The sequence below is a fragment of the Eubalaena glacialis genome, chromosome 11 (assembly GCF_028564815.1).
Source record: "Eubalaena glacialis isolate mEubGla1 chromosome 11, mEubGla1.1.hap2.+ XY, whole genome shotgun sequence".
In the NCBI taxonomy this organism is placed as follows: domain Eukaryota; kingdom Metazoa; phylum Chordata; class Mammalia; order Artiodactyla; family Balaenidae; genus Eubalaena; species Eubalaena glacialis.
The window spans coordinates 88,585,549-88,601,760 of NC_083726.1; the positions used below are offsets into that span (position 1 = coordinate 88,585,549).

Below are 16,212 nucleotides of genomic sequence, written 5' to 3' on the forward strand. Positions count from 1 at the left end.
TGACTTAAAAATGTTCCTGGGACTACTTATTTGAATTTGAACTAAGTCCAAACTCATAACATCCTTCATGTCATAGCTAAATACTGAATCATAAAAACTCATTTTAAGCATTTTGATGACTTTATAAATTCTCACAGATCCTCCCTTAATCTTTTGACAGTCAGATTCTTTTTTTATCTTGTTAAACAAATTTTGTTGAAAAAAAAGTCATAAAGACCTAAGAATTAAACTATTGGTTTTGTTTTTTAAATACTTTTAATAATTAGTCATAATTTCAATAATAAGCAATGTAAAAAGTGTGTAATGCAATAAGCTTCTTTTTATAATTTTAGTGTTATTTTTCTCAGTAAAATTCCAACTAATGCAACTTCTTTCACTTCTTGCTGTTGTGGGGAAATCTCTTCCCCCCTTGCTTTACATTTCTGGATAGAAGGAGTTACAAGGTAGGATAATCATGGAATCTTGGCCTACCCCATCCCTACGAAATGACTTACCTGTTTCCCCCTTTTCTTTGAGTTATAAGCTTGATATTCTCAGGAAACAAATATTCTCTACTCCTTTGTGTAGTAAATTTTATAGGGTCAAGTACCCATGGGGAACACATGTGGTTGTCCAGCCAGGACTGTGACTGTATGGGCTAGTCTAGTTAATTCAAGGTGATATATTAGCAAGTCCACTTTCTAATGGACCTAAGCTGATATTCACTTTTTTTTTTAAATTGCTACCTGCTTGCACAGTTTCTCTGAGCACAACTGAGTAGGAAAATAGAATGTTATTTATTAACTTCCTGAAACATTAATATTTACTTAGAAATTTTGGTCTCCATTATAAGCAAATTCACTCCTTTCAGTACTAAATAGCATTACAAGATGAGTTTCTCTTCTAACTAATCTGTGAATCACCATTCAATCCATACTCAATCCATACCTATGCCTCTTTTCCCCTAGGTACTCTTGTTTAAAGAAAAAAAAATAGTTGACAATAGTAGCAACCTATTGTTGCACTTATGCAAATTATGATTCTAAATAATTTACATACATTTCCTTATATAAAACTCACAACATTCCTGTGAAATAAATATAAATTCCCCCATTTTACTGAGACTCTTAAAGTCTAAACAATTTGCCCCAAGTCACACAGTGGTGGAGTTGACATTTTAACCCAGGTCTAAATGGTTTCACAGTATAAGTTATATTATACTATTTTCCTAGTATGAGAATTTCTACATATTCCCTCCATATCACTCAACTTTTAGCCATCTTGAAGTTCACAGACATTTGAGTATCTTTTCAGATAATTTCCAACATGTGTATTCAGTAGCTCCATAAATATTTTTGACCATGTGATATATACTAGACACTAAAAATAAAAAGGTAAATAAAGGGAGTAAGTGTATTGGTAGGATGGGAGCATTTGGAGAAGCAAAATAAATACATATCCACAATTCCTTGTCCACAATTATGAAACCTCCAAACCTCTGAAACCTGAAAATTATTTTGCAAATTGTCCAATTTGGGGACTTCCCTGGTGGCGCAGTGGTTAAGAATCCGCCTGCCAATGCAGGGGACACAGGTTCGATCCCTGGTCAGGGAAGATCCCACATGCCACAGAGCAACTAAGCCCGTGCGTCACAACTACTGAGTCTGCACTCTAGAACCCACACGCCACAATTACTGAAGCTTGCACACCCCAGAGCCCGTGCACCACAACCACTGAGCCCACGTGCTGCAACTACTGAAGTCCACGGGCCTAGAGCCCAAGCTCTGCAACAAGAGAAGCCACCGCAATGAGAAGCCCACACACTGCCGCGAAGAGTAGCCCCCCCTCACCGCAACTAGAAAAAGCCTGTGTGCAGCAAGGAAGACCCAAAGCAGCCAAAAATAAATTAAAATTTTTAAAAATTGTCCAATTTGGCACCAACACCTTACCTAAATTGGCATTAAGTTGCTTACGGTCTTCAGTGATCCCACTCAGTGTGACTGACCCATACATTTCATAACATATATATTAATGTGTTTGTTTACTAGATGTTATCCCAGATAATGTATACCATACTACCTTTCTAATATCCAAAAGAAAATAATTTTGAAACCATCACGTCCTAAGTGTTGGGGATAAAAGATTATAGGCCAATAAATTATTACTAGTGCTATGGTAGTGGGTGTGCTTTAAAGGCCCTTAGGGACAGAGGAGGCAGAGAGAGCTTCCGGGAAGAGGTACTACTGGATCTAGTTTTTGAAGCATGAATACAAATTTGCCAGGCACCCAGACAGGAGGAAAAAATGCCCTGGAACTATTTGAAACAGCCCGAACAAAAATCACGAGAGAGTAACGTGTGGTCAAGAGAAGGAGAATAGGTAGGAGAGTGGCAGAAGAATGAAGTTGGGTCAATAGCCAGGGGTCAAATCACAAAGACACTGTGGAATGCCATGCAAAGTTTAGATTTGACCAGATTGGGTAATTTGGAAGGATGTTAGGCTAAAAGAGGTAAGATGACCATTTACTAAGTTTACAGAATATGACTTGATTCCCGCTACTCTGGTACAGTTGATAGTACAACCTTTCACTTTCAAAAGTGACTTGGTTTGGATGAAGTATTTTATGAACCACATTAGTGAGAAGGGAGGTGTGATATTGTGCCTATATATTTAGTCTTCAACCACAGTTCCTGGCTCACAGCTCCCAAAACCCTTAGAATTTCCTTAGTGATGAGAACCATGTCTTGTTAGGTTAATGAGGTGACTTTTGGACCCCACCTAAGGATGAGGGCTGTTTTCCAGAAGAATCAACCATGTGATTAGAGGGTTGGAACTTTCAGTCCCACCCCTGCTGACCTCCTGAGAAGGGAAAGGGGCTGGAGGTTGAGTCAGTCACCAGTGGCCAATTATTTACTCAATCATGCCAATGTAATGAAGCCTCTATAAAAACCCAACAGGATGGGGTTTGAGAGCTTCTGGGTTGTACATGTAGAAATTTGAGAATATTGTGCTCTGAGCTTCCATGCCCTTTCCCCATACTTTGCCCTATGATCTCTTCCATCTGGCTATTTCTGAGTTATATCCTTTTATAATAAACTGGTAATCCTTTTATAATATATCCTTATATCTTTTTATAGTAAACTGGTAAAGAAATGAGTTTCCTGAGTTCTGTAAGCTGCTCTGGCAAATTAATCAAACCCAGGGAGGGGGTCGTGGGAACCTCCAATCTTTTGCCGGTTGGTCAGAAAACCACAGGTAACAACTTGGATTTGCTACTGGCATCGGAAGGGAGGGGGGCAGTTATGTAGGACTGAACTCTTAACCTGTGGAATCTAATGCTACCTCTGGTAGACAGGTGTCAGAATTGAGTTGAACTGTAAGAACATCCAGTTGGTATCCAGAGAATTGTTGGTGGTATGGGAATTCCCCCCCCACACACACACACACAAGTTGAAATTGGGTCAAGAACCTAAAAACAGGGTGCATTTTCAGTTATAGACTGAAAACTATTTCCATCCTTTCCTCTATCCCACATTGTCCTGCAGTTTCCTTATATCTTGGCTTTGGCTCCAACTCAGTAGAAGTTAGCCACTGAAGAAGTTAATTGAGTTAAAATATCCAGAAAAATATAATGTAAGTGGAGCTGAAAATACATGAAGATTATGAAGCCATCATTGGCTTCCTCCATTTTAAAACTGTAGTTAATAATCAGGAAGCACATTCATTTTATAATTTTTCTCTTTCCCTCAAGGTATGGTGCTAATGAATAATTTTAAAATGTAAAAATAAACTACAAAATATGAAATATGATCACACATTCCTCACCAATGGAATATAAATGGAAAATATATTCAATGTAGCTTTAGCTAGCAATTGAAAAATAAAGGAAAATATTAGTGTCTATGTATCATAGCATGTCAAAATTAATTTTTCTTCTTATAATTAAGTAGCAATAAAAACTTGGAATTATTTCAATTTCTTAATGGATTTCCATCAGCTACAAATTGAGAGTTTAACCAGAACCATTTTATCTCACTAATCAGAGAAATAAACAACCTATCATTTCCCCATCAAGTCAGTGAAAATTAAAATACAACAATATTTCTCTGAAATTGTAGGAACTGGTAAACTTGTATGATGTTTTTTGTTAGTCAGTCTGGGGTTCTTTCTGGAAATATCTAGTAAAGCTAAATATGTGCATAACATGTGACCCTGTGGTTCTATTTCTAGATATTTACTTTAGATAAATATTCACAAATATGCACAGGGACAAGAGTACAAGGATGCTCATTGTAGCTATGTTGTAATAGCAAACAGTGGGCATAATCCAAATATCCATCATGATGAAGTATTATGGAATGCTGTGACATGAAGTTAGACCTCAAGTATTGTTGAATAAAAAAAAAAAAGCAAATTGAATAAAGGAATATGCAGTAGCCATTTATATTAAAAATTGTATTAAATAGTTCTATATTTTATAGTTACTTAAGAGATATTTTTGTTTATTAGTGCTTGGGCTGGACAGACACACCAAACTGGGGTTATTGGTTGCTTTGGAGGAGAGGTGGGACCTCCTGGATTTACAATGGTGGTTAAAGGAAATTGGATTTATTCTTTAGTTTGCTAGGGCTGCCATAATCAAGTACTACAGACTGGGTGGCTTAAACAACAGAACCTTATTCCTCAGAGTTTTGGAAGCTAGAAGTCTGAGATAAAGGTGTCAGGAGGGTTGATTTCTTCTGAGTCCTCTTCTCTTTGGCTTGTCGATGGCTGCCTTCTCCCTGGGTCTTCACATGGTCTTCCTTCTGTGACTGTCTTTGTCTTTATCTGCTCTTCTTATAAGGACACCAGTTATATTGGGTTAGGGCTCATCCATATGACCTCATTTTGCCTTAATTACTAATTTAAAAGTCTCTATCTCCAAATACACATTCTGAGGTACTGGGGTTTAGGACTTTAACTTATGAATTTGAAGGGGATGGAGGGACAGATACAGTTAAGCCTATAACATATTCCTAACATCTTTATTTAAAACAAAGAAACAAAAGAAATTGGTTTCATATTTGACACTGATGCTAAACAAAGTTGTAAAAGAAAAGTATAAGGTTATCTAAATCTAGAAAAATTTTCCCTCATGGGAAATCTATTTGGTCTTCCAAACTTTAAGAGTGCTGTAACACCAGGTTGCTAACATTGGTTATTTTAGGAAGGTGAAAATGGAAGTGGGTAGGGGGATATTCTTAACATTTTTAAATGGATTTTACTTTTTAAAGCAGTTGTAGATGTGCAGAAAAATTTGGGAAAATACTACAGAGTTCCCATATTCCCCACACCCAGTTTCTCCTATTATTAACATTTTACATCAATATGGTACATTTGTTACAGTTGATGAACTAGTATTGACACACTGTTAACTAAAGTCCATACTTTATTCAGATTTCCTTAGTTTTTACCTAATGTCCTTTTTTTTTTTTTTAACTCCAGGATTCCATCTAGGATACCACATTGCATTTAGTTGTAATGTCTCCTTAGTCTCTGGGTTATGACAGTTTCTCAGACTTCCTTTTTTTGGACAACATTGGCAGTTTTTTGTAGAATGTCCCTCTACTGGAATTTGTCTTCTATTTTTCTCATGATTAGATTCAGGTTGTTGGTTTGGGGAGGAAGACCACAAAGATAAAGTGTCATATTCATCGCATCCTATCAAGGGTATTTACATGATTTGTCACTGTTGGTGTTCCCTTTGATCACCTGGATGAAGTTAGTATTTTTCAGATTTCTTCTGTGTAAAGTTACATCGTTTTTGCCCCTTTCCATACAAGTACTCTTTAGGAGAAAGTCACTTTGTGCATCCCACAGTTAAGGAGTGGAGAGCTATGCTCCACTTCCTTGAGGGCAGAATATCCACATAAATTGTTTGGCGTGCTTTTGCATGAGAGATTTGTTTCTTCTTTGCCATTTGTTTATTTATACAATCATTAACTTTTTTTAGTATATCACTTTTAATTATTTTACATAATGAGCATATATTAATTTTGTAATTATTTTTATTTTTTAAGATTTATTTATTTATTTATTTTTGGCTGTATTGGGGTCTTCATTGCTGCACGTGGGCTTTCTCTAGTTGCAGCAAGAGGGGGCTACTCTTCATTGCAGTGTGTGGGCTTCTCATTGCGGTGGCTTCTTTTCTTGCAGAGCACGGGCTCTAGTAGCAAGAGCTTCAGTAATTGTGGCACTCAGGCTCAGTAGTTGTGGCTCATGCGCTCTAGAGCACAGTCTCAGTAGTTATAGCGCACAAGCTTAGTTGCTCCGTGGCGTGTGGGATCTTCCCAGACCAGGGCTTGAACCCGTGTCCCCTGTATTGCCAGGCAGATTCTTAACCACTGTACCACCAGGGAAGTCCCTGTAATTATTTTTAAATAAGAATATTTTAAAGATACTTAGATAAGAAATCATCAACCAATTTTGGACTTTAGAAATTAGGAGCATGAAAGCTTATTAGAAAGGACCTATGGAGTTTGAAAATACAAATAATTGTGTACCCATTCTCTATTAGTAATGTGTTATTCTCATTTACACCATAGAAAGCAGTTTATACAAATATTTAACATTACCTGATTAGAGAGTAAGAAGGTTGCATCTTTAGATCAAAGATGAAGCAAACAGAAGCCTTTCTAGTTGTATACAGTTTCAGAGCATCTTAAGCTTCATGACTTCAAGGCAGGTTGCATGTAGCTAACCTTCATTTTGCAAACTCTTGGAACCTTTGTACTATACTTGGAAATGATATGTACATATCATGCTTTTCTTGTATACAATTGGAAACTTCCTGGGAAAGAAATTTTTGTCTCCTTTGAGAATTTCCAAACATAATTATTAATATTTCCTCCCTACAAAGATACTTAAAAGTAAATTTTTGAAACTCTAAATCAGTAAACTATTAATAATAACCATAATATCAAATTATCCCACTGTTGCTGCCCTATTACATACACTATCAATGACTTAATATTTCTTTACATTGTAATTTTTTCCAGATATTTCAGTCAGCCTGTTAGCAGTTGTTGTCAGCTTTTGTGGCCTGGCCTTGTTGGTTGTTTCACTTTTTGTCTTCTGGAAGTTGTGCTGGCCTTGCTGGAAGAGCAAACCCGTGACTTCCAATGTCAGTACCCTTCCACAGAGCATGTCAAGTGCTCCCACTGAAGTTTTTGAGACTGAAGAGAAAAAAGAGGTTAAAGAAAATGGAGAACCAGCACTGAAAGCTATTGAGCCTGCAATAAAAATCAGCCACACTTCCCCTGATATCCCAGCAGAAGTCCAAACTGCTTTAACAGAACATTTAATTAAACATGCACGTGTGCAAAGACAAACTACTGAGCCTACATCTTCATCCCGGTAAGGAAAGATCAAATATATAAAACTATTTGTGGGGTGTGTGTGTGTGTGTGTGTGTGTGTGTGTTGTATGTGATTTTCTAAGAGAGAAAAACTGAGGTGGGAAAGGAGAAAAGAAAAGACAAACAGGAGAAATGAGAAAGACACAGGAAACAGATAATAGAATAAGGAGGGAATTGGCAGGACAGAATAAATAAGGATGAAGAGAGAGAAATTAAGGACAAAGAAGCCAAACAGAGAGCAGTACCATGAAAGGGGCTTAGTGGAATTTGAGGTCTCATTAAAATCATCTAATTAGAGATTATTATTTATTGACTTTTTCCTTTGAAATATAATTGTTTGATCATTGCTATTTGCAGTCTTTCAATTTAGTTTAAAACAACCAATAAATATCAAGAAAACAGCCATCTGCAATGCGTTTCATGAAATCATTCACAAGTTCACAGTCAAAACTGAGTAACAGAGACTAATGTTTAGTCTACAGTTGTTTAGCACCTACCCCATAAACTGCTGGAAAATTTCATTGCTTATTTGAACTCACATAGACCAAACTCTTATACTGGTTAGAGTATGGTAAGTTCCACAAGAGCTTTGGTGAATATCATGAGCATAGCAAGGAGTGTACATGAAAGGAAGGAAGAGGGAGACCTCCTTAAGGAGATAAATTTTAAGTAAGTACATTTTAACTCAGCCTGGAAAAATCAGCAGAAATTTGCTTGAAGGAAAATAATTTGATGTGGTGTGTATTGAATTGTGTTAACTGTAAAGGGAAAAAGATTCTTGTGAAAAACCATTTTTTCTACTAAGTGTGGTCTTCAATCTTTAACACGAAAAACATGTTAGTAGCAGTGTTTCTCTGATTCCCAGAAGTAGCAACTAGTTTTACCCTAGGACAGGGTAAAAATCAATATCAATGGGGGTGAGTGCTGTTTTCTGCTAATTGATTGACTTCCTAATCTTACCTTCCTACTTCTCTAAATCAAAGATGCATCCATGCTTTCTGACATGACATAGTTTTTGTGGGTTTGGAAATCTATCAAGTTGGAAAACTGCATGGGTCATGCTTGCTACTAGGATTGAAAGAATATTCAATATATCTTTTATAAAATAAAAAAGGATTGTATCTATAAATAAATTGTTTTCTTTCTGAAATAAATCCCCTGAGGGATGAGTAAGAATAATTGTTACTTCGGGGATGAGAAACTTTGGGGTAAGGAGGATGGATGGAGGTGTTATACTTCTCTGAGCTATTTAAATTTTATAACCAAGGTATGCCTCATATTTAGTTGTTATGTTGACAAGTTTTCCTGAGCATTGCATTTGGGTTCATTTTTATAATCCAGTATACATTCATTTAAATTTATTTATGGATATTTAACTATAAAATAATTATCCCATGTGCCACTTCTTTATATTTATAGGAAAAACTGCTTCAAAATTATCTCATGTGGTTGGTTACTTGATTGTCATTACTATCACATCTGCAAACTGTGGCCAACTATGATATTTAATAAAGCCTTAACATACCCAGAAATTTCAGGGTAAAAATGTTCAGTTAACCTACAAAACATTTTTTAAAAATATTGATAATGGCTATGACAATATATCAACTTAGTATTCAGAATTATTCAGCTCTTTTAGTTGATAAGTGCACCCTACATAAGGACACTCAATTAATGAAGACAAATTGAGGTAAGCTATGAAAATAGCTTGCCTTTCTTTGTGCAGATTTTTTTTTTGGAAACCTTAGAAAAATGAAGTACTATCTCCAAAATATTATCTGCTGAATGTAAACATAGAGCTTATCTGATTATCCCTAGCTAGGGGAGAATGAAAGAACACATACTGAGAACACATATGTGAAGACTTGGTTTTGGATGCAGAATTGGTTTTTCTAGAAATAAAATGCAATAGGGAATGACAACAGGTCATTTTAGCCCTGGATTTCTCAGTTATTACATGAAATAGAAGAAATCAGAAAAAAAAACTTTTTCTCTCAATCTTAAAAAACATAAAAATTGGATTGTACATGTACATCTCATATTTTCTTAAGAGAAAAAGTGGAATACAAATTCATAGTTCTGCTAGAACTTTGAAATAATTTCATTGACCTCTTTGAATTGCCTTGTTTATGAGTGGCTGAAGAAGGAAGAAAAAAAGTATTGTTTTTGAGTGCCTGCAATTTAGTCACTATGCCAGGCATCCTTCCTGCTAATCCTCTGCCAGCCTGTATGAAGTAAGTATTATTAATTATCCTCATTACTTGTGAGTTAACTGAAGCCCAGAGAGATTTTTAAAATTGCCTAAAGCCATGCAGCTGGTGAAAGTTAGAATTCAGATTTATCCGGATTGATGGAACATGTTTTAAGAGTTAAAGCCAAGGGAATATGGTTTTTTGCAACCAAAGATGGTTAAAGTCTTCTGAGGACAGGTAGTTTGGAGGTTGGAGAATGAGGGCCTCTTCCTGCTCATTCTGCTCAGTTAGAAATGTGGAATTATATGTGGTTATCATGAATAACAAGAGTCATGATTTTAATCTGTTTGGCCTTGGGGTGAATTCCTTGCAGAAAACTTGATTATTCCTAGTTCTCAAAACCCCTCATCTATATAATTACTTCATCATACTAAAAATTACCTTTATATAGAGAGGAAGGGGAAATTGCTGAGTTTATTATGCAGACAGAGAGATCCAGGGCACATCATTATAAATCAGATTATTCTGCTCAAATGCTAACTTTTCATTGAGGTCTAGCAAATCAGAACCCCTCCCGCCCCCCCACCACCACTCACACACGCACACACAGTAAATTTAACTTTAATGCTTGGTTTCCTCATCTTATTAAGATATCCCAGCTCTAGTCTGGTGTTGGGACTCCCTTTTATTTGGCTCAGACAATAGATGACATATCCTCTCAAGTTTTATTTGTCACTATTCTTAAGCGACATCTTGATTAGTTAACAGCATTGCCGGAAACTGCCACATTTCCCAAGTTCTCATCTTCCTTTTCAAATACCCGGACATTTGGCCCCATCAGCCTGCTGGCAGCCAAACAACCCAACAGACATCTGTGTATTTCTTATTATTAACATTATTCTCACATCTGTCTTGATTGACTGTTGATTCATCCAATAGCCTTACTCAGTAGATACAGTCAGCAGATATAACTTTTAGGTATAGTCAGTGTATTCTACATACTCTGTCCACTCTGCAAACTCTAGTGAACTGGAAAAAAATCCACAACATAATGCAGAGAGATAAGATACCAACTTCAATATAAGGAACTACAAGTGCAAACTGTGTGGTGGAGAATGTGGAATTAAGATAATTAGAAAAATCATTTTTAGCTGAGGCATGGAGAAGTCCCATTAAACTGAGGCCAAAGGAAACTAGGAATTCACATAAAGACAATTGGAAGAGGGTATGCATTCCAGATGGAAACATTTTATGTGAAAGGACACAGAATGGGAAATCTTATTATGAAAACAGCAGGTAAGTTACCTTGATCAGAAAATAGAGGTCAGTGGAGGAATAATGGAAGATAAAGTCAGCTGGAATTAAAGTCTGAGAAGGCCTTGAAATCATGGCCAAAATTGTTCAAGGTCTGCCCTGTCAAAAATATTTGCAGCAAAAGGGTCCCTTGGATAAAGAGCTGTGTTTTAGGAAAATTAATTTGACAACAGTTTGTAGGATAGACTGTAGAAAAAGGCATCTATTTTGAAAGTAATATAGTAGTTCAGGCATGATAAAAATCTTATAACATTTTGAGTCCATACTGCCCCACACATATAGCTCTACACTGCCTTCTTAGGCAGAAAACCTGCCAATTTTATTTCTGTACTGATCTTGATACCTAGACAAAGCACTGTAGGAACTCAGGGTATATTTGTTGAATTTAAAAAATCAGTAAATGAATTTGACGACTTTGTTTTATCTATCCAAATGGATCTTTCATGGTTGCCAGTTAGAAGAGTGCTTGGTCTTTTTATCATCCTCCTGTAGACCTCAACTCTCTGCCTCTGTGCTTTTGTTTATGCTACTTCCCTTGTCTAGAATGATAAACTCTTTTTTATCCACTATAAGATCTTTAAGGAAAATGCATCTTTTTCTGTCCAATTATAAGCTATTATCCTTTAAAGCCATAGCTACAGTCTAGCAATTATTTATTGTCTTAATGTTGAGCTCTAGCTGTTTGCCAGATCTGAGATGTCAAGTTCTCAAAGAACAAGTCTGTATAACTTACTTTAATGTGCTCCTAATTTCCTCACTGGGTAGGTGCATAATAAGCATCAAGTGAATGATTTGGATTGACTGATTATCTCTCCACTTTGCTTTGCTCCTTTAAAGACAGCATCAGATGGTGAGATAAACAGTGCTAATATTAGGAGAAGGTTAATGATGGTATACTCCCAAGGATGAGTATGAGGACCAATTTTCTGTGCATTCATTAATAGTGTGAAATGAGGTGAATTGTAAGTGGCAAAATAATTTTGTTGAGGATGAGAAATTATGTAGGTTAGCCACTGTTAGAGAGGATTCTAAGTACCTACTGAAAATAATTAGGAAACTTAGTGACAGATCCATTTGAACACGAACAAAAGCATGACATGGAAAGAAATCATTGACTCATATGTGCTGATGGATTTACAATTAGCTATGGTTGCTTAGAAAAGTAATTCTTAATATCACACATAAAGTCAGAAAGAACACTCAATGTAGATTGTTAAAAGAGAAACGAAGAATTACGTAAAAATATGTAATACTGGAGTGCATAGTTTTCTTTAAGAGATTTTTTAAAAAGTTAAATCCTTCTCAAAAGATAGCAAAAATTACAATTTTCATTCCAAGATACTGTAAGGAGTGGAAGACAAGATGTTACACAAAGGAAGAATTTAAATGGTATTTAACCAGCTAGGATACCAAGAAGCAGTGCTTGGCCAGAACAATAGAGAACCTGAGATCTATCTCCTTGAAATAAAAGTTCATAAAACATGCTGTGCCGGTGCTTGAGGTGGTTAAATAATCTCCGCTATGAAACATATGTATTTGGTATATAAGCTAACTTCTGAAATGGGGTGGCTCTTTGAACCAAGGTCAGAAATAAAACCTTATAAAATGTATTCAAACTTGGAGAGTTTGTTTTCTGGCACTGATAAATATTATCTCCTCTTTACAAGCACTAATTATAAATTGATTAGGCCCTTCTTCTTCATAGTACAAATAATTCTTGGGAAGTTGACTTTTATTAGTCACAAGAATCTTGTAGTAAATTATTTCATACAAACTCCAACAGACATTTCTTGAATCCCAGCATGTGTTTATTATGAAATTCATGAAAAGATTAATAATATTTAGTTCTGCTATTATAAAGACTACTAGTAGAAGGGTTGGGGAATGGAAGGCACATCTGAAACAGGTGATTTCAATACACTCTTTGCAGTATGCTCAAGGAGATGTGGAGGAACAGAAGGAGGGACCCAGGGTGGTAGGTGAACTCAGTTGGGGGATTACAACATTTTTCTTCAAATCCTAGCTGACCTCTCTAGGAGAGAGGCTCATGATAGCCAGCAACATACTTCCAAGTAAGGGAAGGCCTAAATGACAAATTGAGCATAGAAATTTAGAGCTAGAATACATAATTAAGGTCAAAAGACCTTATAGGGACCTAGCAATACCAAACAGAATATTCTTGGGTTTATTATTCTGACAAGTAGTTATTGTGAGTTTTTTTTTTTTTAATTTAGGCTTCATTTTATATTACTTCTTTTCTTTAATATAAAATATTATGTTCTCAGAACTTTATTTGTAGATCAAAAACTACCAACCTAATTACTTCATACTCTATTCCTTTAAATATATGCTGGATCAAAAGCAATTGCTTATCATCTCTTGTTATGATTTGTAAACTTTTTTTTTAACATGGTGAAAGGCCAAGGGACAAGTATTTACAGAATAAGAACATTCATTTCCTTAATTACTATTAAAAACAAGTTTCCTGTAAATTCTTTGAACAGAATAAAGATGTTACTTAAATTAATTTTAAGCATTACATTGCATAATTGAGAAGAAAACCAGTTTTTTCTCCAAACAGCTTTTATTATAATTGGATTGTTAGTCATATGGCTAAATTCTTCAGGGAAAATTTTTAACTTATTTATTCAACAGTATTTATAGAACACTTGTTATGTGCCAGGCATTTTTCTAGACATTTGATACACATTAGGGAACAAAACTCAAAATTCCCTACCTGCATTCTTGTGGAGAGGAACCAAACAACATAACTAAGTCAGTTACATGATGTTTTAGAAGATAATAAATTCTGTAGAAAATAATAGTGTAAAATAAAGGGGTTGGTGGGTCTGAATGAGGAGATGGAAGGGTGGTCCATGCGGGTGTTTGGGGAGAACTTTCCTTGTGGAGGAGGCAACTACTGCAGACCTCCTGAAGGTGGAATCTACCTTTTGTGTCCCAACCACAGCAAGGAAGCCAGTGTAGGTGTAGCAGAGAGAGCCAGGTGGAGAATGCTAGGAGAAAAATCAGAGGTAGTAGGACCCAAGCCACTTTTGGCTTTTACTCTGAGTAACATGGGAAGCCACCAGAGAGTTTTTAATCAGAGGAGTGCCATGATCTAACTTGTTTTGAAAGGATTACTCTGTTGTTTTGAGTATAAACATTGAAGGAGGCAAAAGGATAGAAGCAGAAAGACCACTATGGAGGCTGTAATCCAGGCCAGAAATGATGGTGGTTCAGACCAAGGAGATGGTAGTTAATGATGGATATATATATCTATATCCCGGCTGGATTCAGGATATACTTTGAAGATAGAACAAACAGACTATGACACATTAGCTTGGGCATATGAGTAAGAAAAGAGGAGTCAAGAATGACTGCATGTTTTGGCCTGAGCATCTGGAAAGATAAAATTGATAAACATGAGGCTGTGAATGGAGTGAGTTTGAGAGCCAAAAACAGGAGATATGGAACTGTTGTGTTTAAGGATGTTGTTAGAAATCTGAGTGGAAAAATTGAGTAGGCAACCAGATAATAACTCTGGAATTCTGGAGAGAATCTGTGAAACATATGTAAACTTGGAGTCCACATAGAGATGGTGTTCAAAGCCAGGAGATAATATCATCAGAGAGGTGAGTGTAGATAAGAAAGAGAAAACCAGAGATGAATCCCAGAAGTACTCCAATATTAAGACATCAGGAACAGCATTGTAGACTGAGAAGTCAAGACTAGTAAAGTAGAAGGAAAACCAGGAGGGTATAACCTGAAAGCCAAGTGAAGAGAGTATGTAAAAATCAGGAGTGATTAACTGTCAGGTAACTATTGTAAGGTCAAGTGGAGTGAGGACCATGGATTGACCGCTGAGTTTAGCAATGTCGGGGAGACATAATTGACATTTTCAAGAGCTATTATGTCAGAATTGGTATGTGAAAAACTAGTTAGAGTGAGTTTATATAGAATGGGAGAAGATAAATTGGACAGTGGATGTACTATCCTCAACTCTTTCAAGGAGTTTTGCTGCAAATGTGTTAGAGAAACAGCAGTATAGAGAGAGGAAGTAGAGTGAATGGAAGGTTCCTTTAAAATAGCAGAAATAACAGTATTCTCTTGTGCTGATGGTAATAATCCAGCAAAGAGGCAGAATTAATAATGCAGGAAGCAAAGAGGAGCAGTCTTGAAGGTGACATGAGAGAAAATGGGATTTAATATACAAGTGACGGGATTGGCTTTAGATAATAGCATGGGTAATTAATCATATCAGAAAGGTAAAAAATATGGATACAGATGTTGATAACAGGGTTGATGAGGTAGAAGGTTTCTGCTCTTTGCTTCAACTTCATTAGTGAAATAGGAAGTAAGGTCATTAATTGAGATTGGGAATGAGGAAGGTGTTAGAGGTTTGAAGAAAGGTGAGAAGGTGTGAAACAGTCTTGTGAATCTAGGAGATTGAGGGGGAGAACGGTTTGCTGTTCAGTGTTAGGGTTTAATGAGGAATGTGGTCATGAATTTAAAATGGAACATTGAGAGTTCTTTTATGTTTTTCTCTAGTTGTATTCACTTGCACATGTACAGGTGTAGAAATGATGGAAAGTTGAATTCAACCAGGACTGTGGTTTTGCCCTGCAACTAAGAAGGTAGAGAGCAACAAGAGAATTGGGAATGTATGTGTGAGAGTGGCTCTATTGATTAACAATGGAATTGAAACCGGATAAAGAGGGAAAAGTGATATCAAGGAACTAAGGATTATGAAATAGTGATAGAATCAATGTATTGGAGGTTCTTGTGAGTTGGAAAAGTTATTTGAGTTGGAGTATAAGAAGGTGTGAGCTGGAAAGAGGTGTTGCTCAGAGAGAAGCATGCGTGAAATTGGGGTTGTGGAGAGTTTGCAGCTAATAATAATGACAAAATCTGGCTATGCACATGGTAGTAACTGAGGTAAATAGAGAACATCATTGGAGGAGAGGAATTAAAAGAACCTAGAGACCAAGTAGTTGGAAGAAACTTGTTCACTGCTAGGAATCAAAGCAAAAACATTGTCAAAGAGAGTTAGTGAACCAAGTTATTAAAATCACTTTAAAGGGAGTGATTTGAGTATTAGTAAATTACTAACAATAATTGGTAATGAGGATATGATCTGTTGACTTGAGCTTTAGAGCCTGGAGTGGTGTATTCAGGGAGAATGATGTGAATGTGGTAATGAAGGACAAGAGGAATGGACAACTCCTTCACTTCTAGGACCAGTGGAACAAGGATTCTCGCAAAAATGTCAACCACCACATGAGAGGGGCACAGAGCAAACAGTGTCCTTGGAGAAGAATCAGGCTTCTACTGA

At 36.3% G+C, this 16,212-nt stretch overlaps 1 protein-coding gene across 1 annotated transcript in view; it reads left to right on the forward strand.

Moving 5' to 3' along the window:
• The window catches only part of SYT10 (synaptotagmin 10), a 75,217-nt gene that overhangs the window by 15,193 nt on the left and 43,812 nt on the right, over window positions 1–16,212 (forward strand). The window contains exon 2 of the mRNA XM_061205292.1: window positions 7,016–7,373. Within this exon, the coding sequence (XP_061061275.1) occupies window positions 7,016–7,373 (358 nt within the window). The remainder of the gene's footprint in view (window positions 1–7,015; window positions 7,374–16,212) is intronic.